The 26,732-nt window shown below is 42.2% G+C and overlaps 1 protein-coding gene across 10 annotated transcripts in view; it reads left to right on the plus strand.

Annotated features, from left to right (window-relative positions):
* The window catches only part of LOC122927337 (patatin-like phospholipase domain-containing protein 6), a 68,039-nt gene that overhangs the window by 22,271 nt on the left and 19,036 nt on the right, over nt 1-26,732 (plus strand). For 8 of the 10 annotated variants that reach the window (XM_044279079.1, XM_044279086.1, XM_044279084.1 and 5 more), the window contains exons 16-31: nt 1,383-1,585; nt 3,444-3,575; nt 6,529-6,652; nt 10,499-10,612; nt 16,608-16,683; nt 18,235-18,345; nt 18,435-18,498; nt 18,668-18,836; nt 19,920-20,102; nt 20,268-20,386; nt 20,481-20,637; nt 20,814-20,930; nt 21,009-21,078; nt 21,155-21,271; nt 21,349-21,497; nt 25,047-25,199. In XM_044279079.1, coding sequence (XP_044135014.1) covers nt 1,383-1,585; nt 3,444-3,575; nt 6,529-6,652; nt 10,499-10,612; nt 16,608-16,683; nt 18,235-18,345; nt 18,435-18,498; nt 18,668-18,836; nt 19,920-20,102; nt 20,268-20,386; nt 20,481-20,637; nt 20,814-20,930; nt 21,009-21,078; nt 21,155-21,271; nt 21,349-21,497; nt 25,047-25,199 — 2,058 coding nt within the window. Of the gene's footprint in view, nt 1-1,382; nt 1,586-3,443; nt 3,576-6,528; nt 6,653-10,498; nt 10,613-16,607; nt 16,684-18,234; nt 18,346-18,434; nt 18,499-18,667; nt 18,837-19,919; nt 20,103-20,267; nt 20,387-20,480; nt 20,638-20,813; nt 20,931-21,008; nt 21,079-21,146; nt 21,272-21,348; nt 21,498-25,046; nt 25,200-26,732 lie in introns of those variants that run through there. The other 2 variants (XR_006387779.1, XM_044279088.1) reach the window with 2 other exon arrangements.

Consider the following 26,732-nt stretch of genomic DNA (forward strand, 5'->3'; position numbering starts at 1 on the left):
GCTAGACTGAACTTGCTTTCGCCTCCTGGACCAGACTGAACTCCCCTTTCCTGTCTGGGCCTAACTATATATACTAGGGGGTTCCCTAGCTCCCTCTACAGCTTAGGAGAAGAAACTACACTCCTAGCAGGCCTGGTACACAGGAATTAACATGGAAATATGCAGTCATACAATACAAAATACAATAAGCAATCTCCCACAGGAGGTGGGGAACAACATGACCCAATTGACCCCTTAGTAGTGCCCACCTTTACGTAGTGGGACACTACAATTCCTTGAGCAGTATCATACCCATCTGAAGGTGATGTCCAACCAGCAGGGAGATGGCAGTGATAATACGCTACGTAGGGTCCCTATTGATGCCCTGTGGCTAGCTAACCGCTTCACCCTGATACTAGGAGATATGTAGCAGCCTGACCACAGGGCACTTGTTCTGATAAGGGCGACCCAGTCCGGAACCTGTCCCTCAGCAATGGGAGTGTTTTTTGTATATAGGGACATACAGAACTTTATTGCTGAGGGACAGGTTCCGGACGGGGTCGCCCTTATCAGGACGAATGCCCTGTGGTCAGGCTGCTACATATCTCCTAGTATCAGGGTGAAGCGGTTAGCTAGCCACAGGGCATCAATAGGGACCCTACGTAGCGTATTATCACTGCCATCTCCCTGCTGGTTGGACATCACCTTCAGATGGGTATGATACTGCTCAAGTAATCGGACACGGATTTGCTGACCGTCCCTTGGTACTGGTAGGACGTGCTGGTTATCAGTGCCGCCGTGCACTTTATTTATTTTTTCCTTTTGGGATACTAATTGTTGTATAATTGGGGGTTTACACACCCTTGATCCCAATTGTTGATCTTGTTTTGCACTTTATCTGTGGACACAACTTATTTTATTTGCATTACCAATAAATGTTATGTTTTAGGATTGCCTTTTTGAATAATATGATTTGACCCCTGGTAATCTGAAGCACAGGCACTTATCAGTTCTGGCTCTCACTGTTGAATAATACGTATTTGAACCAGGTACATTACATGAACATTAACAGTTACATAGGAATAGCAATGCACATTGTGTAGGACCTGTAATAAATGCATAAGATGACACTGTGTTAGCCCATAGGAGACAGTAGCAGGGTGCGGAGTGGTAATGGCACTCTGGGTCATTACACATGTGTGCAGTCGTAAGCTGAAGCAGATGTACTGCGCATGCGCTCCATTTGCATTCTAATAAAACCTTGACTGCACATGAACAGTGCAACTGAATTACATCATCAATGTATGCTTTTAATCAGTAGGGTCAACCCTGTCAGACACTGTGTCTGTCAGTTCCTCTTTAGTGTTTTCCATATCTCAAAGTCTTCTCTTTCCTCCTCTCAGGATGTTGGGCTCCACTACGTCCTGTCAGGCCGCCTCCATGTTTATCAAGGGGTCACAGGCCGAGAGGACTCTTGTATCTTTGAGACAGCACCTGGTGAGATGATTGGACAGCTGACTGTTCTTACTGGAGAACCTTTGATCTTCACGATTAGAGCCGTCCAAGACACCTCCTTTCTATGCTTGAGTCGCACTCACTTTTACCAGTGAGTTTCTTGCCTATCTTGTCTGCTGTTTGCATATCTTGTATTGCTCATGGTCATTTACCGTATCTGTAAGGAAAGTCTTACTCTCTTGATCACCATTTGTATACATACTCAAGGAACTTTTTGGTTCAGTGGAAGTGCTCCTGCTTTCTTAGTGAACAAGCGGAAACCAATATTTATGATTTCATGGTTAGTGCATATGTTATATTTTCTGTTACACAGAGATGTCCACAATTAGGGCACGACCTACATACAGTGTTGTATGAATGTCCACGCAGAGCATTCTCCAAAAACTTAGGTCAAGGATTAAATTGGAATAAGGGCTCATGCACACGAACATAGGTGCACATTTATTGAGACTGGCATTTTAGCCGCTGATTTAAATGAAGCTCTGCGCTGGCGGTGGTTCTGCTGGAGTTTTGAAGAGGCGCCAGCCTCTACATAACTTCGGCGGATCCACCGTTGCTTCTAAATGTATGGCAGATTCCTAGCTGTCTTACATTTAGACTATTTTCTACGTCAAAAACATGGTAAATTAGACGGGCCTGCCGGCCCGTCCCATTCTCCGCACCTGCCACTTTTTTTTTAGACCTGGCGCGAGCGGGGAAAAGTCGCAGATTGCAGCACAAAGGATCTGTCCCAAAAATATGCCATATATAGGCTATTTCTGTTTAAATAAATGACCCTTGTATTTTTTTTGTCTGCATCCAATCCGCATTTTTTGTAGTTTAAATATGGGCTAATTCACTTCAGTGGGGCCACAAAAGATACGGACAGCACACCGTGTGTCCGTTCCAGTGCACACACAAAGGACAAGGATAGGACTGTTCTATCATGGGCCGGGCGTTCCATTCTGCAAAATGAGGAATGCACATGGCCGGTATCCGTGTTTTGCGGACTGCAAAACAGGCAAAGGTTGTGTGTGCATGAGCCCTTAGAAAGTGTGCACTCTCCCCATTCTGACTAAATCAATGGAAAAAGACTTGCAGGGCCTTCCTGCTTGTTGGGGGCTGTTGACTTCTTGTTTTTGCTTCATGACAAGCGTATATGTTTGAATGCAGTTGAAACGTATCAAAATGTATTGCTTGATGTACCTTTACGCTATATTTGGGCATACGTAGACCAAAAGTGCATAAAAAAGTCTACGGGGGAGATTTATCAAAACTGGTGTAAAGTACAACTGGTTTAGTTGCCCATAGCAACCAATCAGATTCCACTTTTCATTTTTCACAGCTCCTTTGGGAAATGTAAGGTGGAATCTGATTGGTTACTATGGGCAACTAAGCCAGCTCTACTTTACACCAGTTTTGATAAATTCCCCTGCTTTGTTTGTCCTTATTTACATCTCTATGGGAAAGATTTATCGAACTGGTGTAAAGTAGAATTGGCTTAGTTGTCCATACCAACCAATCAGATTCCACCTTTCATTTTCCAAAGAAGGAATCTGATTGGTTGCTATGGGCAACAAAGCCAGTTTTCCTTTGCATCAGATTTGATAAATCTACCCCTATATAGTTTGGCAAAGGCAGAAACCTATGTGACATGGATGAAAATGTAAAGTATTACAGTTCCATAAAGTTTTCATTAAAAGTGGACATAAAAGTAATGAAAAATGGGCAAATTTTTCAGAAATTCCCTACGTTTTATACATTCAGCATGCACGCCAGGTTTTAAAGAGTGCTCTTTATAGCCGCTCCTTCTTGGAGAGTGGAGATCCCCCTCCCATATTGTTTCACTTCCATAATAAGGTTCTAACCAGATTCTTATGGTTTTATAACTATTAAAGGGAGAGGATAGTAATTTCACCTGATGAATACAATGTGTGCTTTACGGCCACCTCTGTCTGTCTATGTTCCAGGATCCTTCGTTCTCATCCCTATGTTCTTCTCTCCGTGGCACATTCTGTTGCTCGACGTGTCTCTCCATTTGTGAGACAGGTGGATTTCGCCATTGATTGGATAGGGGTGGAGGCCGGTAAACAGCTTTACAGGTAAGTGTACTATCAATTCAGAGCCATACCTAGGTAAAGATTTAGGCCTCTTTCATACGGGCGTCCCGGATTTGCTCCAGATACGTCACGTGTGCATTGCGGGAAACCCGAGCGTGTGCGCATGCAATTTCAGTCAGTTTTGAGTGCGATTGCGTCGTTCAGTTTTTATCGCGCTGGTGCAATGCTTTTTGCACGCGCGTGATAAAAAACTGAATGTGATACCCAGACCTGAACCCTGACTTCTTCACTGAAGTTTGGGTTAGGTGTTCTGTAGATTTTATTATTTTCCCTTATAACAAATCTTTAGTACAGAATGCTTAGTAAAATGTCGATTGAGGGGTTTAAAAATAAAAAAAAATAACTCACCTCATCCAGTTGATCGCGCAGCCGACATCGTCTTCTTTCTTCTTCTTTCAGGACCTGCAAAAGGACCTTTGATGACGTAATCAGCAGGACCTGTGCTGACGTCACCGCGCTCGCCACATCGTGAGCGCAATTACGTCATCAAAGGCCCTTTTGCAGGTCCGGAAAGAAGAAGACGATGTTGGCTGTGTGATCAAGTGGATGAGGTGAGTTCATTTATATTTTTTTAACCCTTCATGCAACATTTTAGTAAGCATTCTGTATTAAGAATGCTATTATTTTCCTTTATAACCATGTTATAAGGGAAAATGATACAGCAAATTGACTGTTATCAATTTACTAACATCATCTCCTAGCAACCATGCGTGAAAATCGCATTGCATCCGCACTTGCTTGCGGATGCTATGCGATTTTCATGCAGCCCCATTCATTTATATGGGGCGTGCGTTGCATGAAAAACGCAGAATATAGAACATGCTGCGATTTTCACGCAACGCACAAGTGATGCGTGAAAATCACCGCTCATCTGCACAGCCCCATTGAAGTTAATAGGTCCAGATTCAGTGCCGATGCAATGCGTTCACCTCATGCATTGCACCCGCGCAGAATTCTTACCCGTGTGAAAGGGGCCTTAGTGTAGCTCCCCCACTCTACTAAGGCTTGGTTGACATATTTGCCAAGAAGTCACATATGAACCAAGACTACCAGTGTTTACTATACTCTGCATCGTTGGATAGTGCCGCATACCGCCGAATCCCCATTGACTATGATGGCATCCAACTGAGACCTGGCATAAATGCCGTCTTTTGGCCCAACTAATACCACTACATGCAGTATTTTTTGTCTGGCCAAATGCTGGCATTTATGCCGTAAACCAGACAGATCTACCTTAGATCCCATTATAGTCAATAGGGATCCGCGGCAGTATCCAGCGATGCCAAATACAGTTAACTCCGGTACACCAAGGTTCTTGCGGCATATGTGAACATAGCTATAGTGTTCCTACAACAGTAACACATAAATACTGGTGCTATATCACACATAAAAATTGTATGCAATATTGTACACATAAATATAACTACTATACCATACACTGTAGACAATAATTAGTGAGGTCATTCATTATGTGAAGAAACAGGTGTCAGTTATGGCCCTTATTTAAAGAAGGAGGCCAGCAAATGTCGTACCTGCTGGTTTTAGCCCTTGCTCAGTGAGTAAAATGGGTTGTTCCAGACATTGTACCGAAGAAGTGAGAACTTTGATTAAGAAGTTGATTGGAGAGGGGAAAACATATAAAGAAGTGCAGAAAACAATTGGATGCTCAGCTAAAATGATCTCCAATACTTGAAAATGGCAAACAAAACCCCAAACACATGGTAGGAAAAGAAATACGGTAATACCATCTGTGTAGAACATAGAATTACAAGAATGGCAAACAAGAATCCAATGATAAGCTCCAGGTAAATCAAAGAAGATCTTCAGTTACCGGTGAGCACTGCAACAATCAGAAGACACCTCCGTAAAGCCAAGCTATTTGCAAGAAACCCTCGTAAAGTATCATTGCTGAATAAATAAAAAAAGTATTGAAAAGGTTACAGTTTGCCAAAGAACACAATGGCTGGCCTAAAGAGAAGTGGTGCAGCTTTCTATGGACAGATGAGGGTAAGATTGTTCTTATTAGGTCTAAAGGCCACAGTTTGTGAGACGACCCATAATCACCTAATTCAAGCCACAGTACACTATGAAGACAGTAAAACATGGAGGTGCAAGCATAATGGTTTGGGGATGCTTCTCATGCTCTGGAGTCTGACCCATTTATCGCATACCAGGCACCATTGGACCAGTTTGAATATATAAGAATACTAGAAGTGCTCATGTTGCCTTATGCTGAAGAAGAAATGTCCTTGAAATGGGTGTTTCAGCAGGACAGCGACCCCAAACACACTAGCAAGCGGGCAACATCCTGGTTCCAGACCAACAAGATTGATGTTATGAAGTGGCCAGCCCAATCTCCGGACCCTAATCCCATTGATAATTTGTGGAGTGACATAAAAAATGCAGAATAGCTGTGGAATGTGGTCCAGTCAGCTTGGGCTGGAATATCTGTTCGCAGGTGTCAGATGTTAGTTGACTTTAGGCCACAGAGATGTAAAGCAGTTATCAGAAATAAAGGTTATACAACTAAACATTAGTTCAGTGATCAACAGAAAAACTAAATCTGGAAACAAATTTCAGTTTATAATGGAAATATTCCAGTTTGGGCTTGCCGGGTAATTATTAAAGATGTGGGAAGGCAAATCCTGGACAGCTTTCTCCTCTGAAGGAATGTCCAGTATGTGGTCTCCTACATCTTCAATGCTGACCCTCAAAATCCCCACAATCTATGTTCAAACCATTTTACTCTACGGTATAAAAGAGTATTTTAGGAAAGTGTAGGACCTCTAAAAGACAAAGATATTTGGTGTCAGATTCCACCGCCTACCTGTCCTGTTAGCCAAGATGCCTTGACTCTACATAAGTTATAACATGGTCTTAGTTTCTATCCTTGGTTTCTGTCCTTTCTATCTCATGATCACTATGTCTTCCACAGTAAAGGAGATCCTTCAGATTGTACCTATATTGCATTGAATGGTCGTCTTCGTTCAGTGATCCAGCACGAGGGTGGCAAGAAATGTGTGGTGGGGGAGTATGGACGAGGGGAGCTGATTGGTATGGTAAGACTGGGAGTCTCTTTTTTTATTGGATTTTTCAAGTTACAGAGGTCAAAGTAAACAAATACATTTCAACACAAACCAAAAAAAAACTATTATAAGTCTTCCATGGAGAAGAAATACTGATCCTCAAGCCCACTATAAATTATCTATAAAATATTTGCAGTACCTCAAAAAAGGGCCTCAGGATTAGAAATGTAGAATTGTCCATTATACCCACTCACTCAACAATCTCACACCTACACCACGCCAGTGCATTAAGAATCTATAACAGTAGACATTTGTGCTTGAACCCAAAGATTCCAGATTTGAAAAACAATGATCTGGGACCTCTCTAGTAGCATAGGTCAGGTTATATAGCAGGAGATCTAAATTGATTAATTTTACCCACTGAGTGACAAGATGGGGTCTTTAGGGGTTTTCAGCTCAGGAGAATACATTTCTTAGCATAGAACATTAAAAGACAATGAAGTTCTTTCCCATATTTAGTAGGGATTAAATCGGAAATCATACCCAACAAACTAATCTTGGGAGAGACGCTCCAGGAAGCCCCAGTTTTATGTTCAGAAAGCTGCCAGTTCTGTTGTATAGAAGGGCATAGCCGCACCATATAAAACAAAGAGCCTCTCGGTTCATTGTACCTTGTAAGTGGGATCTGGGAGTCTGTGGATCCGGAAAAATCTGACCGGTGTTAAATAGACCCTGTGAAGCCACTTAGTCTGTATAATCTGATCTCTTGCACTAATTACTGTAGACCTCCAACTAGACTATAGTTCTTTTAATTGCGAATCCTCCAATTTTGGTATATCCATTTTCCACTTGGTGAAAGACTTCAACAGATGAGAATTCTGCATAGCCATAATCACACTGTGTAAAGAGGAGACCGGCTTTAAAAGTTTAACCCTCCTCGCTATGGTCTTCACTGGCCCGCATTCAAAGGTCACAGTCTCTCTACCAAACTAGTCCACACATGCACATCGCAACTGAAAATATCTATATAAGCTAGAACTTAGATTAAATTCTTGCCACAGTCCCTCCTCATATAATTTAGTAAGATATTTTACCCTGTGCCATGGTGAAACCTCAAAATCAGGCAAATGGGTTGCACCAAAGCGGCAAGTAGGGAGACCAAGTCTCCCCCTTGAGCATGACAATCTACGAAAGTAGTCCATCTCACCACTGTCACAGCCATATTAGCTATAATAACGCGACGGGTAGACCCTCTTCGATATACAAAGTTTGACAGTGCCTCATAAGAGCCCAATAAAGCCTCCTCCAGCACCACGGCTGGGTTGTTAGTCTCCCCTAAGCCACCAAGATGCAAATGCTAACTGTATAGCAGCATGTATACGGCAAATATCTTGCCAGTATATATATATATTTGGAAGGGCAAGATGGTTTCATAGGGGGCTTTAAACGTATCCCTCGCTAATCTAGAGGTTTACTTATACCACAAGAAAGGGGAGAGGAGACTATCAATGGCCGTGAAATGAGCATTGGGGAGTTTCAAACGTGATGTCTGGTATAAATAAAGTTGTTTTGGGAGTGGTACTATTTTACCAGACAAAGGGGGTCATTTATCAGTAATGGTGTAATTTGCACCAAAAGCATACTAATGTTACAAATCAAAAGTGGTGATTTGTTTCACCTCATATATCAAAAGGTGCACGCCGCTTGTAAAATGTGACTTTTTAAAATATCAACTTGATTATTCGCCTATTTCTCTTGATTTGAGACATTTTAACGCCAATAGCACTAAAATGAGACTTTTCAGCCAACCCTGCCAGACCACACTTGCGACTTTTGAAACATGTTTGCAACTTTTGAAGCATATTTGAGACATTTCCAGTAGTAAATTGCGACTCTGGACATTTTTGTAATTGTTAAATGTCAATTTACTGACAGAACCCTGTTGTTTAGCTCATTTATATTAGATAAAAATAAATGCATCCTGTTTTAATACTTACCTGTCACTTGTTCCCACAACTCGTTGGTTTTGCTTTTCATAAATGCAATTTTTTAACAAAAAGTTGCATCTTTCTGCCAAAAATGCGACCTTTTACACAAATCACCACCAGATAAGCTGGCTTAATTGTCTGCAACAATTTGAGTCCATTCTGCCAATAAGAGGATGATGTGCAATATGCGTCAATTTGATAGCCCCGCCCACTTTGACATATATAACTCATTTCTGGCGTGATGCATTCTTTATGGAGAAAATTGTGGAGAAAACAGTTGATATAAATGGTGCAAATTAAAACGCCATACTTTTTGGCACATTATACGACATCATTCTGGCTCAACATGCTTAATAAATGTCCCCCAAAGGCTCCTTTTACATCTACATCAGAAGCTCCTTTCATGGCTGCCGCCCAGAAATTGTCAAAAATAGCAGATGGAAAAGTCCTGCATTTGTCTCCGCTAAAAAATGTTCTCACAAGCAGAAACTCAAATGGATCCCATTATAATCAATGGATTATAGTCAATGGAATCTGTTAGTTTCTGTTATATGTGAAAACGGCACTTCCGTTATTTTGATTATTCTCCTATGAAGGAGAAAAACAACTAAAAAGTGTTTATGTGAAAGCAGCCATATCCGACCACTAGGAACAAGGGCAAATGTTCTCATGCTATCAACTTACGGCTAAAATACTCCATAGTAGTAATAACATTGAGCTAGACAAATGTACCCACATCTCACTGTTCCCAATTAGGTAAATTGTTCAACCACTAAGGCCCCTTTCACACGGGGGCGTTGCGGGAAAAGGTGCGGGTGCGTTGCAGGAACATGCACGATTTTTCAGCGCGAGTGCAAAACATTGTAATGCGATTTGCACTCGCGGGAGAAAAATAGGCATGTTTGGTACCCAAACCCGAACTTCTTCACAGAAGTTCGGGCTTGGGATCGGTGTTCTGTAGATTGTATTATTTTCCCTTATAACATGGTTATAAGGGAAAATAATAGCATTCTGAATACAGAATGCATAGTACAATAGCGCTGGAGGGGTTAAAAAAAAGTAAAAAATTTTTTTACTCACCTTAATCCACTTGCTCGCGCAGCCCGGCTTCTCTTCTGTCTGTCTTCCTTTGCTGTGTGCAGGAACAGGACCTGTGGTGACGTCACTCCGGTCATCACATGATCCATCACATGATCTTTTACCATGGTGATGGATCATGTGATGGACCATGTGATGACCGGAGTGACATCGCCACAGGTCCTGTCCCTGCACACAGCACAGAAGACAGACAGAAGAGATGCCGGCTGCGTGATCAAGTGGATTAAGGTGAGTTAAATTTTTTTTTTTTTTCTTTAACCTCTCCAGCCCTATTTTACTATGCATTCTGTATTCAGAATTCTATTATTTTCCCTTATAACCATGTTAAAATCGCACCGAATCCGCACTTGCTTGCTGATGCTTGCGATTTTCACGCAACCCCATTCATTTCTATGGGGCCTGCGTTACGTGAAAAACGCACAAAATAGAGCATGCTGCGATTTTCACGCAACACACAAGTGATGCGTGAAAATCACCGCTCATGTGAACAGCCCCATAGAAATGAATGGGTCGGGATTCACTGCGGGTGCAATGCGTTCACCTCACGAATCGCATCTGTGCGGAATACTCGCCCGTGTGAAAGGGGCCTAAAAGTTGACTTAGGAGATATACTTTCTGGGAGGCTCCGTATTTAACACTAGAACCAAAAACCTGGACCTAAATTGCTGAAGGCCATGGATATAGTGATGCAAGACAATGAATAAGCCGTTACTTCAGCTGTTGTAATCCCCTCAGTAGAAATTCATTTGGTGTTCTTCCTTCTTCATATCTTACTTGTCAACTATCTTTTCAGGTTGAGGCTTTAACCCATCAACCAAGAGCAACATCAGTTCATGCAGTGCGAGATTCTGAATTGGCAAAACTGCCAGATGGTGCTTTGTCTTATATCAAAAGGAGATACCCGCAGGTATTTACATAAAGGAAAGTGATTTCAAGGAACCTCAGAGGCATCTCCTAAAGAATTGGTTACATAAATGAGTATTTAGGGTCCATTCACACGTCCGCAAATTGCGGATCCGCAAAACACGGACACCGGCGGACCGCACATGCCAGGCGCTTTAATAGAAATGCCTTTTCTTGTACGTGGCTGCGGAAGGGAAGTGCAGATGCGGACAGCACACTGTGTGCTGTCTGCATTTTTTCCGGCCCCATTGAAAATGAACAGGTCTGCACCTGTTCCGAAAAATTGCGGAACGGATGCGGACCCATTCATGTGGACGTGTGAATGGACCCATAGCTGATTTTAATGTTGTCAGTGTCCTTTCTATCTCCAATAATGGCCTACAGACCCAAAGGAAGATAGCAATAGCATATAACATTATGGAGAAACATTGATCATATGATCACCAGAGGTAAAAAGACCATTTTATTATCGGTGCTTGGCAGCCTCTTTATTTTGAGGATAGTGAATTGCCCGGAAAGTCCTTTTAACCCCTTATCGCCCTGCAGCGTACAGTTACACCGGACACAGCTAGTTCTTAAAGAGTACCTTTCATCGGTCCAAACATTGTGAACTAAGTATCATGACATATACAGCGGCGCCCAGGGATCTCACTGCACTTACTATTATCCCTGGGCGCCGCTCAGTTCTCCCTCTATGCCCTCCGGTATGTTTGGTCACTTGGTTATAGTAGGTGGAGACTTAGGGGACTTGGTTATAGTAGGAGGAGTCTGCCCTTGTTCTCCTGGGCGTTTTCTTCTCCCAGGCTGTAGCGCTGGCCAATCGCAGCGCAGAGCTCACAGCCTGGGATGTTTTTTTTTTTCTCCTGAGGGCATAGCAGGAGAACGGAGCTGCGCCCAGGGATAATAGTAAGTGCAGTGAGATCCCTGGGCGCCGCTGTATATATCATGATACTTAGTTCACAATGTTTGGACCGATGAAAGGTACTCTTTAAGAACTAGCTGCGTCCGGTGTAACTGTACACTGCAGGGCAATAAAGGGTTAAAAGGACTTTCCGGGCAATTCACTATCCTCAAAATAAAGAGGCTGCCAAGCACCGATAATAAAATTGTCTTTTTACCTCTGGTGATCATATGATCAATGTTTCTCCATAATGTTATATGCTATTACTATCTTCCTTTGGGTCTGTAGGCCATTATTGGAGATAATAAAGGACACTGACAACATTAAAATCAGCTATGGGTCCATTCACACGTCCACATGAATGAGTCCGCATCCATTCCACAATTTTCTCTAGACATAACTACTGTGGGGGGCAAATCTGGGCATAACTACTGTGGGGGGCAAATCTGGGCATAACTACTGTGGGGGGCAAATCTGGGCATAACTACTGTGAGGGGGAATATCTGGGCATAGCAACTGTGAAGGGGACACATATCTGGGCATAACTACTGTGAAGGGACACATACAGTATCTGGGCATAACTACTGTGAGGGGGCACATCTGGGCATAACTAATGAGAAGGGGGCACAACTGCAGGGAGAGGGCATAGCAACTGTGAAGGGGGCACATATCTGGGCATAACTACTCTGAAAGGTGGCACATATCTGGGACCTACTACTATGAAGGGGGCACATATCTGGGCATAACTATTGGGAAGGGGGCACATCTGGGCATAACTATTGGAAAGAGGGCACATATCTGGGCATAACTATTGGGAAGGGGGCACATATCTGGCCATAACTACTGTGAAGGGGGGACATATGTGCATAATTACTGTGAGGGGCACAATGTGGGCATTACTACGGTGAAGGGGTCACATGTGGGCATTACTACTGTGTGCTAGCACAAAGGGGGAATATTTACTATGTAGGGGCATTAAGGGGACTGGGTATGTATAGTTATGCTTTGGGCAGAGTTAGAGACATGGCCTAGTATGAAAGAAATTGCACATATTGTCCCTATTTTCAATTTTCCAAAATTGGTAGGTATGGATAAGTTCTTATGGTGGGATATTCCTGAATAGTCTTTCTGAGTATTGAATAGTTTTTTTAAGCAGAGCTAATTGTTAATACATGGATGTTAAAATAATTGGACACTTGCTTTTGTGGAGGTTTGGTGCTATCAGTGATCATACAGTAGAAGAGCTTCAGGAGACATCTCTAGAAGAGACCAAATAATTAAAGGGGTTGGCCCATCTCACACATTGGTTGCATATTGTGAGGACATTTCTTAGCTCTATTGTTTGTATATATAACGGTGTGCAGCCATTTTGTTTTTTGTAATTATGTTTGCTTCATGGATATGCACCTGTGATTCTGAAGGTTCTAGTCTAAATTTTCTTGCAATATATTGAGGGTAGCACCTCTTTTAGACTGGACACGCCCATCTACCTGGGACTTCTGAGCAGAGTATGTTTGTAGCTGGTTCCTACACTGCCCTGAATATTGTAGGCTTAAGTAAGTCCAAAGTGAGGCAGTATATTTAGTGTTAGGGACCCATCTGCGGAAGACACCTTGACGCCTGGTAGATGGGCCCGACACGTATGTGCGCTAAGAGCTTCCATTATTCATTTATAGTCGGTATTGTACCACTTTTATCTAGAATGACCCCCATTTCTTAGCTCTATTGTTTGTATACAGTACAGACCAAAAGTTTGGACACACCTTCTCATTCAAAGAGTTTTCTTTATTTTCATGACTATGAAAATTGTAGATTCACACTGAAGGCATCAAAACTATGAATTAACACATGTGGATTTATATACATAACAAAAAAGTGTGAAACAACTGAAAATATGTCATATTCTAGGTTCTTCAAAGTAGCCACCTTTTTCTTTGCTTACTGCTTTGCACACTCTTGGCATTCTCTTGATGAGCTTCCAGAGGTAGTCACCTGAAATGGTCTTCACTTCACAGGTGTGCCCTGTCAGGTTTAATAAGTGGGATTTATTGCCTTATAAATGGGGTTGGGACCATCAGTTGCGTTGTGGAGAAGTCAGGTGGATACACAGCTGATAGTCCTACTGAATAGACTGTTAGAATTTGTATTATGGCAAGAAAAAAGCAGCTAAGTAAAGAAAAACGAGTGGCCATCATTACTTTAAGAAATGAAGGTCAGTCAGTCCGAAAAATTGGGAAAACTTTGAAAGTGTCCCCAAGTGCAGTCACAAAAACCATCAAGCGCTACAAAGAAACTGGCTCACATGCGGACCGCCCCAGGAAAGGAAGACCAAGAGTCACCTCTGCTGCGGAGGATAAGTTCATCCGAGTCACCAGCCTCAGAAATCGCAGGTTAACAGCAGCTCAGATTAGAGACCAGGTCAATGCCACACAGAGTTCTAGCAGCAGACACATCTCTAGAACAACTGTTAAGAGGAGACTGTGTGAAATCAGGCCTTTATGGTAGAACATCTGCTAGGAAACCACTGCTATGGACAGGCAACAAGCAGAAGAGACTTGTTTGGGCTAAAGAACACAAGGAATGGACATTAGACCAGTGGAAATCTGTGCTTTGGTCTGATGAGTCCAAATTTGAGATCTTTGGTTCCAACCACCGTGTCTTTGTGCGACGCAGAAAAGGTGAACGGATGGACTCTACATGCCTGGTTCCCACCGTGAAGCATGGAGGAGGAGGTGTGGGGGTGCTTTGCTGGTGACACTGTTGGGGATTTATTCAAAATTGAAGGCATACTGAACCAGCATGGCTACCACAGCATCTTGCAGCGGCATGCTATTCCATCCGGTTTGCGTTTAGTTGGACCATCATTTATTTTTCAACAGGACAATGACCCCAAACACACCTCCAGGCTGTGTAAGGGCTATTTGATGGGGTGCTGCGCCAGATGACCTGGCCTCCACAGTCACCGGACCTGAACCCAATCGAGATGGTTTGGGGTGAGCTGGACCGCAGAGTGAAGGCAAAAGGGCCAACAAGTGCTAAGCATCTCTGGGAACTCCTTCAAGACTGTTGGAAGACCATTTCAGGTAGCTACCTCTTGAAGCTCATCAAGAGCATGCCAAGAGTGTGCAAAGCAGTAATCAAAGCAAAAGGTGCCTACTTTGAAGAACCTAGAATATGACATATTTTCAGTTGTTTCACACTTTTTTGTTATGTATATAATTCCACATGTGTTAATTCATAGTTTTGATGCCTTCAATGTGAATCTACAATTTTCATAGTCATGAAAATAAAGAAAACTCTTTGGATGAGAAGGTGTGTCCAAACTTTTGGTCTGTACTGTATACAAACAATAGAGCTAAGAAATGGGGGTCATTCTAGATAAAAGTGGTACAATACCGACTATAAATGAATAATGGAAGCTCTTAGCGCACATACGTGTCGGGCCCATCTACCAGGCGTCAAGGTGTCTTCCGCAGATGGGTCCCTAACACTAAATATACTGCCTCACTTTGGACTTACTTAAGCCTACAATATTCAGGGCAGTGTAGGAACCAGCTACAAACATACTCTGCTCAGAAGTCCCAGGTAGATGGGCGTGTCCAGTCTAAAAGAGGTGCTACCCTCAATATATTGCAAGAAAATTTAGACTAGAACCTTCAGAATCACAGGTGCATATCCATGAAGCAAACATAATTACAAAAAACAAAATGGCTGCACACCGTTATATATACAAACAATAGAGCTAAGAAATGTCCTCACAATATGCAACCAATGTGTGAGATGGGCCAACCCCTTTAATTAACGGTGTGCAGCCATTTAGTTTTTTTGTAATTATGTTTGCTTCATGGAAATGCACCTGTGATCCTGAAGGTTTCAGTCTAAATTTTCTTGCAATATTGTGAGGACATGCCACAAATGTCTGATAGGTTCGGGTCCCAACTGTGGGATCTGCATATATCTTTGGAATGGTGCCCCCAAGGCGAAGAAGAGGGCACCTCGCATGCTCTCCATTTGCTTCTATGGGTGTTCCAAAAAGAGCCAAGTCAGCATGCTGGGCTATTTCCAGAACTCCCATAGAACTGAATGGAGGGCGCAACGTGCAAGTAGGTGCTTGTCTATTTGCGGCACTCCCTTATGAATGAATGGTGGCCGTGCTTGCGCAGTGTGCCCTTGTTCACTTTGGGGGCCCAGTTCTAGAGATAGGTGCGGGTCTCACCTCTAGGACCCAAACCTATCAAACATTGGTGTCATGTCCTTGCGATATGCCACCAAAGTGTGACATGCGACGACCACTTTAATTAAGAAGGGCTAAAACTGTTTTTTTCATGTCTCTAAAGTTTTTGTCTTAGATGTGGCGAGCTCACGCATGTAAGTCTGCGCCTACACATTTACTCACTGAAGACAAGAATACTGCAGCGGGGAATAGTACACAGGCACCAGAAACGCTATTGTACAGTGCATGCACAATTCTCTGTCACCAACAAGGATATTGAGGCAGGTTGGTTGGTGGCAATTCAGCACTTAGGTGATACTGGCCTAGCGATTGTTTGGTGATGAGGGTGTCTATAACCGGTCTTCCATAACTTTACGGCAGTGTCTGTAGAAGCTGAATATAGCAGGTCACTCTGCTGTCTCTCATCCTCTCAAAGCTTTACTTGAGGCAAATTGGTAATTTTCCTCTCTGAAGAAATCTGTAACAGGAGAAGGAGCAAGGCAGTCTGCGTCCTTTCCAGTCTGTCTCTAGACAGGAACCCCCCCTCTCTTTGCAGGAAGCAGAACCAACCCACTCCTACCAAGAGGGGAAGAACAGGGTGGTTAACCCTGTTCCTGCCAACCTTTGCCAAAACTTCCTTGCTGGTAGTATAAGCCAGGAAACAAACAATGAAATACAATGCATAAAAATAAACAGTGTGTAGTACCCCCAGATCTTTGGCACTACACATATGCCAGATGTGAGGATGGAATCACGTGCGAAATTATACTGAAGGCCATCAAATGCTAAGGGGCGGGAAGGGGATGCGGTGAGCTTAGTATCTGTTTACTGCTTTTTATCAGCAATAAGTATTTTTTTTATATATTTTGTATATTATCTCTATAGGTGGTCACCAGACTTATTCATATTTTAAGCCACAAAATCCTGGGAAACCTACAACAACCACAAGGCGATCTCAGTGGTAAGATGGTTTTCTTCATTGGGACATGGACATAGAGGTTGTCTCACTTAATAAATGGGTGTCAATATCTAATTTAAAATTGTCTCTACATTGGCTATGTCAATCCTAATATGTAGAGTAAGATAGCACTAGTGTCTAATGATCAAAACCATTTAATATTCCAAAACGGCAGGGGTTCTCAACTGGTGGCTCTACCCCCTACTCTGTGGCTCACTATGGGAGCCCTGAGTTATAATCATATGTACTGGCAATTGACAATGTTGCACACCTATCGTAGATTTGCCACCAAACAGTGCCAATTTGGATGGTATAATTCTAATATTAAAGTTCACACTAAAATATTTAACAGTAAATGTTTTCAAATCTCAGGTTTTTTGTTACTCCACATTCAAAATTACTCTCCTCTAATTTTGAATTACCTGTTGCTCCCGACCATCATTGAAAGTTGAAAAGGTTGGGAACCTCCGCACTAGGGTATTTCACTGGATATTGGGAGACATTACCAACATTGTCCTCGGGCACATATATTTGAGTCTGTAATACCTGCTCAAAGTTCTGCAAATGTAATAAAATGGAGCAGATGGCATTAAATATTTAGTACGTCTTGCTATGAATGTTGTACTCATTTCTTCTCCATGTACCACCATGTGGCTGGTGTACATGTACACTATCAATTTACTAATCTTAGCTAAGTCAAAGACTATCTTAACCACTCAAAGAGTTTAAAAGGTAGTTACTGGAAAGCATTACTTCCTATAGAAGTCATAGTTGTGGGGGAGAACAAATATGTGGTGGGATAAACACACGTAGAAAGTAGATATAAAAGTCATGTGAGTCTTAAAGGGATTCTGTCACCAAGTTTTGGGCTATAGAGATGCGGACATGCACAACTAGACCACCGCTAGCATGTCCGCAATATACCTGTCCTATAGGGCTGTGTGATTTTATTTTCTTTAAAAAAGGATTTTTAGAGATATGTAAATTAGTCTTGTAGGTGTCCGATGGGCTATATGAACCGCCTGTGAAGGAGCCCAGCACCGCCTATGTCCTCCGAATCTCCTCCTTTCATCAACGATAGATTGCCGTAATCTCGCGATGCGCGAGCTCGCGCATGCGCAGTGCCAGTATAGTGTTCCTTCCCTGTGCTAGCATCAGCCTCAGGGAAAGAACTGCGCATGCGCAAGCTCGCGCATCGCCAGATTACGGAAATCTATCGTTGATGAAAAGAGGAGATTCGGAGGACATAGGCGGGGCTGGGCTCCTTCACAGGCGGGCGTGCGGGGCACCAGGAAGGTTCGTATAGCCCCTTGGACACCTACAAGACTAATTTACTTATCTCTAAAATCCTTTTTTAAAGAAAATAAAATCACACAGCCCTATAGGACAGGTATATTGTGGACATGCTAGCGGCGATCTAGCCGTGCATGTCCGCATCTCTATAGCCCAAAACTTGGTGACAGAATCCCTTTAAGAACAGGTACAGAAAAGTAAAAGTCCTGGGTTGAGGACCCATAAGAAGCTGACATAGTCCCTTCTCATTTTCTTTCTTAGATCCTGGTAACATTATCAAAAATCTCAGCACTGTATGCATTCTACCCTGCAGCAACAATGTCCCTCTCTCAGCATTTACCCTGGAGCTCAAACATGCAATGAGTGCCATAGGTAAGTCCTCAGCAGGAGAGTGGTTTATAGGACTACTCTCCTGAGCGATGGTGGTAGGGCTTAATTGATTGACGATCTGCCTCTTTTAGGACCAACACTGGTTCTTACAAGTGACATCATCAGGGTGCGGCTTGGAGCCTATGCTTTAGAAAGGTTTGTGAGGCCCTTTCCATGCAATGCCCAGCCTGGCTTAAAGCACTGTGTATAAACAGCTGTCTTGTTGGTGCAAATTACTGCTCAGCATGATCAAGATGAATGTTGGCTTGGTTAAAGGGCAACATTAAGATACCTATTTGGTTATATTTGATGCCTTTTTCTGCAGCACTCATGAATGTCAGTTGTCTACCTGGTTAGCTCAACAAGAAGACAATCACCGTATTGTCCTATACCAGACTGAGTGTTCACTCACACCATGGACCATACGCTGCATCCGTCAGGCTGACTGTATTCTACTGGTGGGATTAGGACAAGAAGAGCCAAACCTGGGGGAGGTGAGAGGGCAACATGTTTCATTTGACCACTGTTCTTAAACCAATCCATGGAGACAAATGTATTTCTTTGACAAAATATTATTATTTATTTTTAGTTTATTTTTCATTTTGGTTGTAAGAAACTGTATTTAACTATTCCTTGGTCCACTCCCATTTCTATAAGCTTGGCTGATACCAATATGAAAACCATTACCCGTTGTTAAAATGGCTGCTTCCTGTGTTTGAATTAAGACTTGTAATCAGCTGCTCATATATATATATATATATATATATATATATATACCTTCAGTCCTTGCCTGTGCAATAGGTCTCAATAGATCTGCCAGGTCTCTCTAGCTAGCTAGAGCCTGTAAAAAAAAGCTTTAATCCATTTGCCTGCCTGTGTATCTGACCTGTGCCTGTTCACTGTACTAATCCTATGCCACCTGCCCTGACCTTTGTACTGTTCCATTCGCACAAACTCTGCCAGCCCTGACCTCGGCCTGTTATTGACTACATGTATTGACTGATCCCTTTGTGCGCCAGTTTCTCTGTTCCCAGTGGGTCACCAGCCAAGAGGTAACAGCCTGGTGGCTCCCTGGAAGTGAACTTCAGATTCCTGTATAGGGGTTAAAGGGTGAAAACCAGGGGACCACCAGGATAATGCCCTCAGGACTAGCCCAAAGTCAAACTGGTTGGTTGCCACTGGATCCACATCCACTGCCCATAACACCAGTCCAATCTTCTATGTGTGCTAAATGATTCTACAGAATTAGGAGCATGGCTGCTTTCTTCTAGAAACAACACCACAACCATCCATAAATTTCATTTGTTATTGCAACTCAGTTCTTTGAAAGTGAATGGGGCTGAGCTGCTATACCACCTGTGGACAGATGTGGAACTATTTTATGAAGAAAGAAATCAAGTTTTTCTAATCCTGTACAACCCCATTAATATTACTCTTTCCCAGCAGTGATGGATCCACCAGAGCCATTGGCACTTGGGATTCAGAGGTCTACATTACATGTTTAGTTCCCTCTGAAATTAAACGTTTAGTTCCCTCTGTAATGCTGTTTAAGTCCTAATGTTATTGTCACTCTCTAGCTAGAAAAGTTCCTTGAGAATTCTCCTGTTAGAGCCCTCAAACAACTTGTTCTCCTCCACCGGATGGATGGCCCTTCTCCTACAGGGACAGTGGAATGGCTGAAACTGAGGACTTGGGTCTCAGGACATTTTCATATTCGAGGTCCAAATAGGCTGTTCACCAAGAGAACTCCACATAGAATGGTAACTATAAAATGGTTTAAAGCAACTAGTAGATACCTAAAAAGATAAGTTCTTGAGAGTGAAAGTTTGGGGATGTTTAGACTTCATATTGTGTACCACTGGGATTTGGTACATATAGAAACTATACCTTTGAAGTTTAACCCACTTAATCCTTCTTCTTATCAGCTGGAATTCTACTCTAGAATCCTGAAGAAAGAAGTTGACTATCACAGTGACTTCTCACGACTTGCTCGTACTCTAACAGGAAATGCCATTGCTTTAGTATTAGGTGGTGGTGGAGCCAGGTTAGTGGACACAAGTCTAGATTTTTTATTGTTTTATATATGTTTCTTTATGTTGTTCAGGTTTGCAAATGTATTATGTTACTATTATGTACAGAGGATTCGCTCATGTAGGGATCATTAACGCTTTGGAAGAGGCAGGCATTCCGGTGGACATGGTAGGGGGAACGTCCATGGGGGCCTTGGTTGGTGGTGTATATGCTGAAGAACTTGATGGCAGTAAAACTAAAGATAAAACCAGAAAATGGGCACAGGTAGGCTATTTTCCTCAATGGTTTCAACCTATATTTAGTTTGCAATATTCAGATGTACTTGGTTGGAATGCTCATTCCTTTAATGGTCATCTGACACTCTCACCTTCAAATCTTTAATTTCTGTAATTTTTGTATATTTTTGTGTTATATTTACTCTATGTTCTCTTAATTACCAGATGATGTCCTCTCTGCCCAGGACAGCCCTGGATCTCACCTACCCAATAACCTCATTATTATCAGGTTCTAGGTTCAACACAACATTGATTCACCTCTTTGGGCAGCGGCAAATCCAAGTAACATATTTGTGGCTTTGATTAGATTTTTTAACTTTTTTATGTAGTGCCTTTCCCATATATTTTTTTTAATCTTAGGATTTGTGGTTACCATATTTCTGCATCACAACAGATATCAGTTCTTCGTCAATGAGGGTTCACCGAGAAGGTAAGAGGTACGTCTATATGTTGTCATTTATATTTGATAGGAACAACAGGAAATTGATTTTGATATAGCTCTGCAGGTATGCTTTGGCGCTACATTAGAGCTACTACCTCCTACATGCCTTACCTTCCTCCTCTGTGCGATCCAGTGGATGATCACCTTTTAGTGGATGGATGCTATGTCAATAATCTTCCAGGTAAGAAAAGAATGAGAGTTGAATATTGAAAAGTTGTCTCCATCTTTCTTTTAACTTCTCTGTTTTTTTTATCCTAGCGGATGTGGCTCGTTCTATGGGAGCACGTACAGTTCTTGCAGTTGATGTTGGCCAGCAGGAAGAATGGAATACATATAATTATGGAGATAGTCTGTCTGGTTGGTGGCTACTCTGGAACCGTATAAAACCTTGGGGAGCAAAAGTGAAGGTAACTCTTGAAGAGATTGCCTAACAAAGCTAGTAGCAATTTTCAGTTTTTTCATTTTCATTATTTGCTCCCTGCCTTCCAGGAGCCATTCAAATTTTTCCATTCACATAGATGTTTGAGGGCGGACAAGCAGTACTTTCTAATGAAATAATTTTAGATTGCATATGATGCAGTGGAAAGCTAACCCCCCCCCCCCCCAAATTCTGCCATGGTTTTATTGGTTTCATTTTTACAGCGTTCCATATGCGTTAAAACTTATCTGTTACCTTCAATATCCAGGTCAGTGCGATTACAGCGATGCCACACTTATATCGTTTTTACTTAAAAAAAGAAAAACCTAGAAAGAAAACTGTTTCTTTTCTTTGCATTGCCATATACTGACCCTCATAACTTTTTTTATAGTTACAGTTGAGGGCTCTTTTTTTATATACTTATGTCCCCTTAGGAAACTTGAACATGCGATTGTCTTTTCGCTTCTCCCATACACTACAATGAATTACCATTGCAGCCTATATGTTTTTTATTATGTTACTATGGAGCCCAGTTAAAACCGGACAGCGACACACATCCCTTTTTTGTAATGTTATTATTTTCTGAACATTATTATGGGGCGGCCATCTTGCCTTAACTGTTCTTAACAGCATTTTGAAAGCATAAAAAAATTGCTTTATAGTAGCCACATGATCCATAGACACAATGGACAGGATAAACAAGCTTTGACAATCACCTATTGTGAATGGTGGATCTTGTCTTATCTATTGTGACACAGTGAGAGGTTTGGTCTGGGAAAACAGGTATTTTATTCCCAGCATGTGCTGTTGGGCTGATTTACAGACAGGTGGGGTCAAATACCGGACCGGATTTTATATGACCGTCCGAGTTTTGGCAGCACCTGGCTGTCCTTAAATAGGCAGCTGGGCTCAGAAGCCATGTCTCTGTGTTGAGATCTGGGAGCCTTGTGTCTGGATGAAGGCTTGCTTTGTCACTTGCCTAAAGTATGAATAAAACACCGAACTGTGGATAAATAGAACTGTAAAGAAATCAATAAATGACAAAAAGAAAGCATATATATCACTAAAACAGGAGGGTAGCGAGGAAGCACTGAAAAACTATAAGGAAAAAAATAGAACATGTAAAAAACAAATAAAAGCGGCCAAACTAGAGACCGAGAGATTAATTGCCAAAGAGAGTAAAACTAACCCTAAAATGTTCTTCAATTATATAAATGTTAAAAAGTATAAATCTGAAGATATAATGTGGGGGGAGTCGTAGAGAGTGACGAGGAAAAAGCAAATATTTTTTTCTCCAATGTATTCACTGAGGAAAATAAACGGTCAGATGAAATGCTGAATGTAAAAAAACATTCCCCATTAAAAGTGTCCTGTCTGACCCAGGAAGAAGTACATCAGCGACTTAAAAAGATTAAAATAGACAAATCGCCAGGACCGGATGGCATACACCCCCGTATGCTAAGGGAATTAATAATGTCATAGCCAGACCCTTATTTCTGATATTTGCAAACTCTATAGTCACAGGGAATGTTCCACAGGATTGGCACATAGCAAATGTGGTGCCAATATTCAAAAAGGGTCCATAAACAGAGCCTGGAAACTATAGGCCGGCAAGTTTAACATCTGTTGTGGGTAAACAGTTTGAAGGTTTTCTGAGAGATGCTATATTAGAGCATCTCAACAGAAATAAGCAAATAACGCCATATCAGCATGGCTTCATGAGGGATCGGTCATGCCAAACTAATTTAATCAGTTTCTATGAGGAGGTAAGTTCTAGACTTGACAGCGGCGAATCAATGGATGTCGTGTATGTGGACTTCTCCAAAGCATTTGACACTGTACCACGTAAAAGGTTAGTATATAAAATGAGAATGCTCGGACTGGGAGAAAACGTCTGTATGTGGGTAAGTAACTGGCTCAGTGATAGAAAACAGAGGGCGGTTATTAATGGTAAATACTCAGATTGGGTACTGTAACTAGAGGGGTACCTCAGGGGTCAGTATTGGGCCCTATTCTCTTCAATATATTTATTAATGATCTTGTAGAAGGCTTGCATAGTAAAGTATCAATTTTTGCAGATGACACTAAACTGTGTAAAGTTATTAGCACTAAAAAGGACAGTATACTACTACAGAGGGATCTGGATAGATTGGAGGCTTGGGCAGATAAGTGGCAGTTAACACTGACAAATGTAAAGATATGCACATGGGAAGGAATAATGCAAGTCACCCGTACATACTAAATGGTAAAACACTCGGTAACACTGACATGAAAAAGAATCTAGGAATTTTAATAAACAGCAAACTAAGCTGTAGAAACCAGTGTCAGGCAGCTGCTGCCAAGGCCAATAAGATAATGGGTTACATCAAAAGGGGCATAGACGCCCGTGATAAAAACATAGTCCTACCACTTTACAAATTGCTAGTCAGACCACACATGGAGTACTGTGTACAGTTCTGGGCTCCTGTGAACAAGGCAGACATAGCAGAGCTGGAGAGGGTCCAGAGGAGGGCAACTAAAGTAATAACTGGAATGGGGAAACTACAGTACCCTGAAAGATTATCAAGGGTTATTCACTTTAGAAAAAAGACGACTGAGGGGAGATCTAATTACGATGTATAAAAATATCAGGGGTCAGTACCGGGATCTATCCCATCATCTATTTATCCCCAGGACTGTGACTGTGACGAGGGGACACCCTCTGAATCTGGAGGAAAGAAGGTTTGTACACAAACACAGAAGAGGATTCTTTACGGTAAGAGCAGTGAGACTATGGAACTCTCTGCCTGAGGAGGTGGTGATGGTGAGTACAATAAAGGAATTGAAGAGGGGCCTGGATGTATTTCTGGAGTGTAATAATATTACAGGCTATAGCTACTAGAGAGGGGTCGTTGATCCAGGGAGTTATTCTGATTGCCTGACTGGAGTCGGGAAGGAATTTTTTATTCCCCTAAAGTGGGGAAAATTGGCTTCTACCTCAGTTTTTTTTTTTTGCCTTCCTCTGGATCAACTTGCAGGATGACAGGCCGAACTGGATGGACAAATGTCTTTTTTCGGCCTTATATACTATGTTATGTACTATGTAACTGTTTGATCCAAAGAACTTGTTGTTGCCTCTATACTGCATCTGCTAATCCTGTCTACCTTGCTAAACCCCACACTATGCACAGAGGAGGTATCATTACAGGCAGGATTAGAATGACAGATAAGCAGGTACCTGCAGTAAAGTGATCTGTACAGATTAATAAGTGATGCCGGTTATTAGGAGCAGCCAGTGCGAAAACTGCAGGATGTTATGTTTTTTGTTTAAATATAGATGGAAAAAAAAAAATGACATAATCAAAATGGTTTACAGATTTGTTAAACCTCAAAACTTGATTTAAACAATAAGTTATTGTCTGAAGACACATTTCCTTTACCTACCATTTGTTAGGGCCGGTTGGCCATGTTTACCATGGCTGACCATTAGTTACATTTGTCTGGACACAATCCAAGGATTCCATGTACATTTTAATTTCTCCATCTCTTCCACAACTAGATCCCAGACATGGCAGAGCTACAGTCCCGCTTGTCATATGTCACTTGTGTGCGACAGCTCCAGATGGTGAAGCTCAGTGGTTACTGTGAGTATCTGTGCCCTCCAGTGCAGCGCTTCACCACGTCAGAATTTCGTCGCTTCCAGGAAATATGTGTAAGTTGGTGAAAGCTGGCATCTTCACTGGATATTAACCCCAACATCCTTGTAATATTTACAGTACTTCTTTCTAGATAGCTTGTTATATCAGTACTGTTGGATCTGTTAAATAAAGTTGAGGTATGTTGCTTACTTTGAGGTACCCTTTGTAAGGTGGCCTTTAGATTTGCACCAGTCACCTTGACCCTTTTTTCCTTTTTAATTTCCTTTTTTAGAAAAAAAACACACAAAACAATCAATAAAGAAATAAAACCAATCTCAACCCTCACCCCAAACCCATCAAGACCTCATTAGAGGAGAAGAAACTAGAGAAATTAAAAAAATTCAAAGCAAACCCTGTTGACCATATTCTAATCCAACTGCAATTTCTTTTTCTTATTTTTATACCAAATGATTTCATTTTCTATTTCATCACCATGACAGCCTCACAAGGAGATTGGGCCCTTACCTCTGTAGGGACAGGAACAGAGAAAGGTTAACCCCCCCCTCCACCATACACCAGTGTTTCCTGTCCCTACAGAGGCCAGGGCAGAGAAAGGTATCCCTGGTTGTCAGGAAGATGAAGGAAGAAGAGTTTATTGTTTTTATTTTCATGTAGCTCTTGGGCTCCCTGTGGGGATGTGTCATAGCATGGCACTTATCTGACATGTAGTTCCTCTGCTCTCCAGCATTCTTTTACCAATGCTGAGCAGGGGAGAAACGGGAGGGCTCGCTCTGGTTGATCCGGAGCCTGCTCCGAGAGTTGCGTCCTCCTCCTGGCCCCTCGTGGTTGAAGCTGGAGTGAGCACCCAGCACACTAAGCACTCTGGATTATCGTCACTTATGGCGCGTCCAGGAAGTTACTCAGGAGGCGGGTGGTGTGCGGTGCGTGGCGGCCAGCACTCAAAATGCCGGCCCCTCTGGCAGATGGCGCACGGTGGTGATTTGCACCTAGTCGCACTTATATTTATGTATTCCATCCTCCTAATTTTGGTCTGTTCTCACCTCATAGGTATCTAAAGAGACGCAGAAGAAACAAAAAAAACCTGCAAAATGTATTTCCTGTTTAAAAAAATTGCCGGATGCGTACCCCCAAAAAATCTGCAAGGATTGCATTTCTAACATTGTCCGGGGGAACATATCTCTCTAAGGGACGAGTTCCGTTCCATGATTCAGTAAGAGGTTAAAACTTCTCTATCCCAAATGTCTGAGGCTGATCAGGGACCGTTACCTCCAAAACGGCAAAGAATAATACCACCCTCTTCTTCTGATTTGGAATGCTTGGGCGATGATGCCTTTTCCTCTAGACAATGGGAGGAGAAAGACCCCCTTTCGGAAGGAGAGATTTAGGAAGAAAGTAAAAAATTCTACATTGCGGCAGATGAGATGTCTGACCTGGATTCTGGAAATCTGGGAGAAGCATCAGAAGCCAATGAATCGGAGGGTTCCCATTCCAGTTTCTGTAAAGGCTTCCCTGTGCTCGTGGAAAATAGACCAGAACCTCTCAAAGGGAGTAACCTGGAGAAAATCACCTTATCAAGACGGATGCAA

Source organism: Bufo gargarizans, chromosome 2, assembly GCF_014858855.1.
Source record: "Bufo gargarizans isolate SCDJY-AF-19 chromosome 2, ASM1485885v1, whole genome shotgun sequence".
In the NCBI taxonomy this organism is placed as follows: Eukaryota; Metazoa; Chordata; class Amphibia; order Anura; family Bufonidae; genus Bufo; species Bufo gargarizans.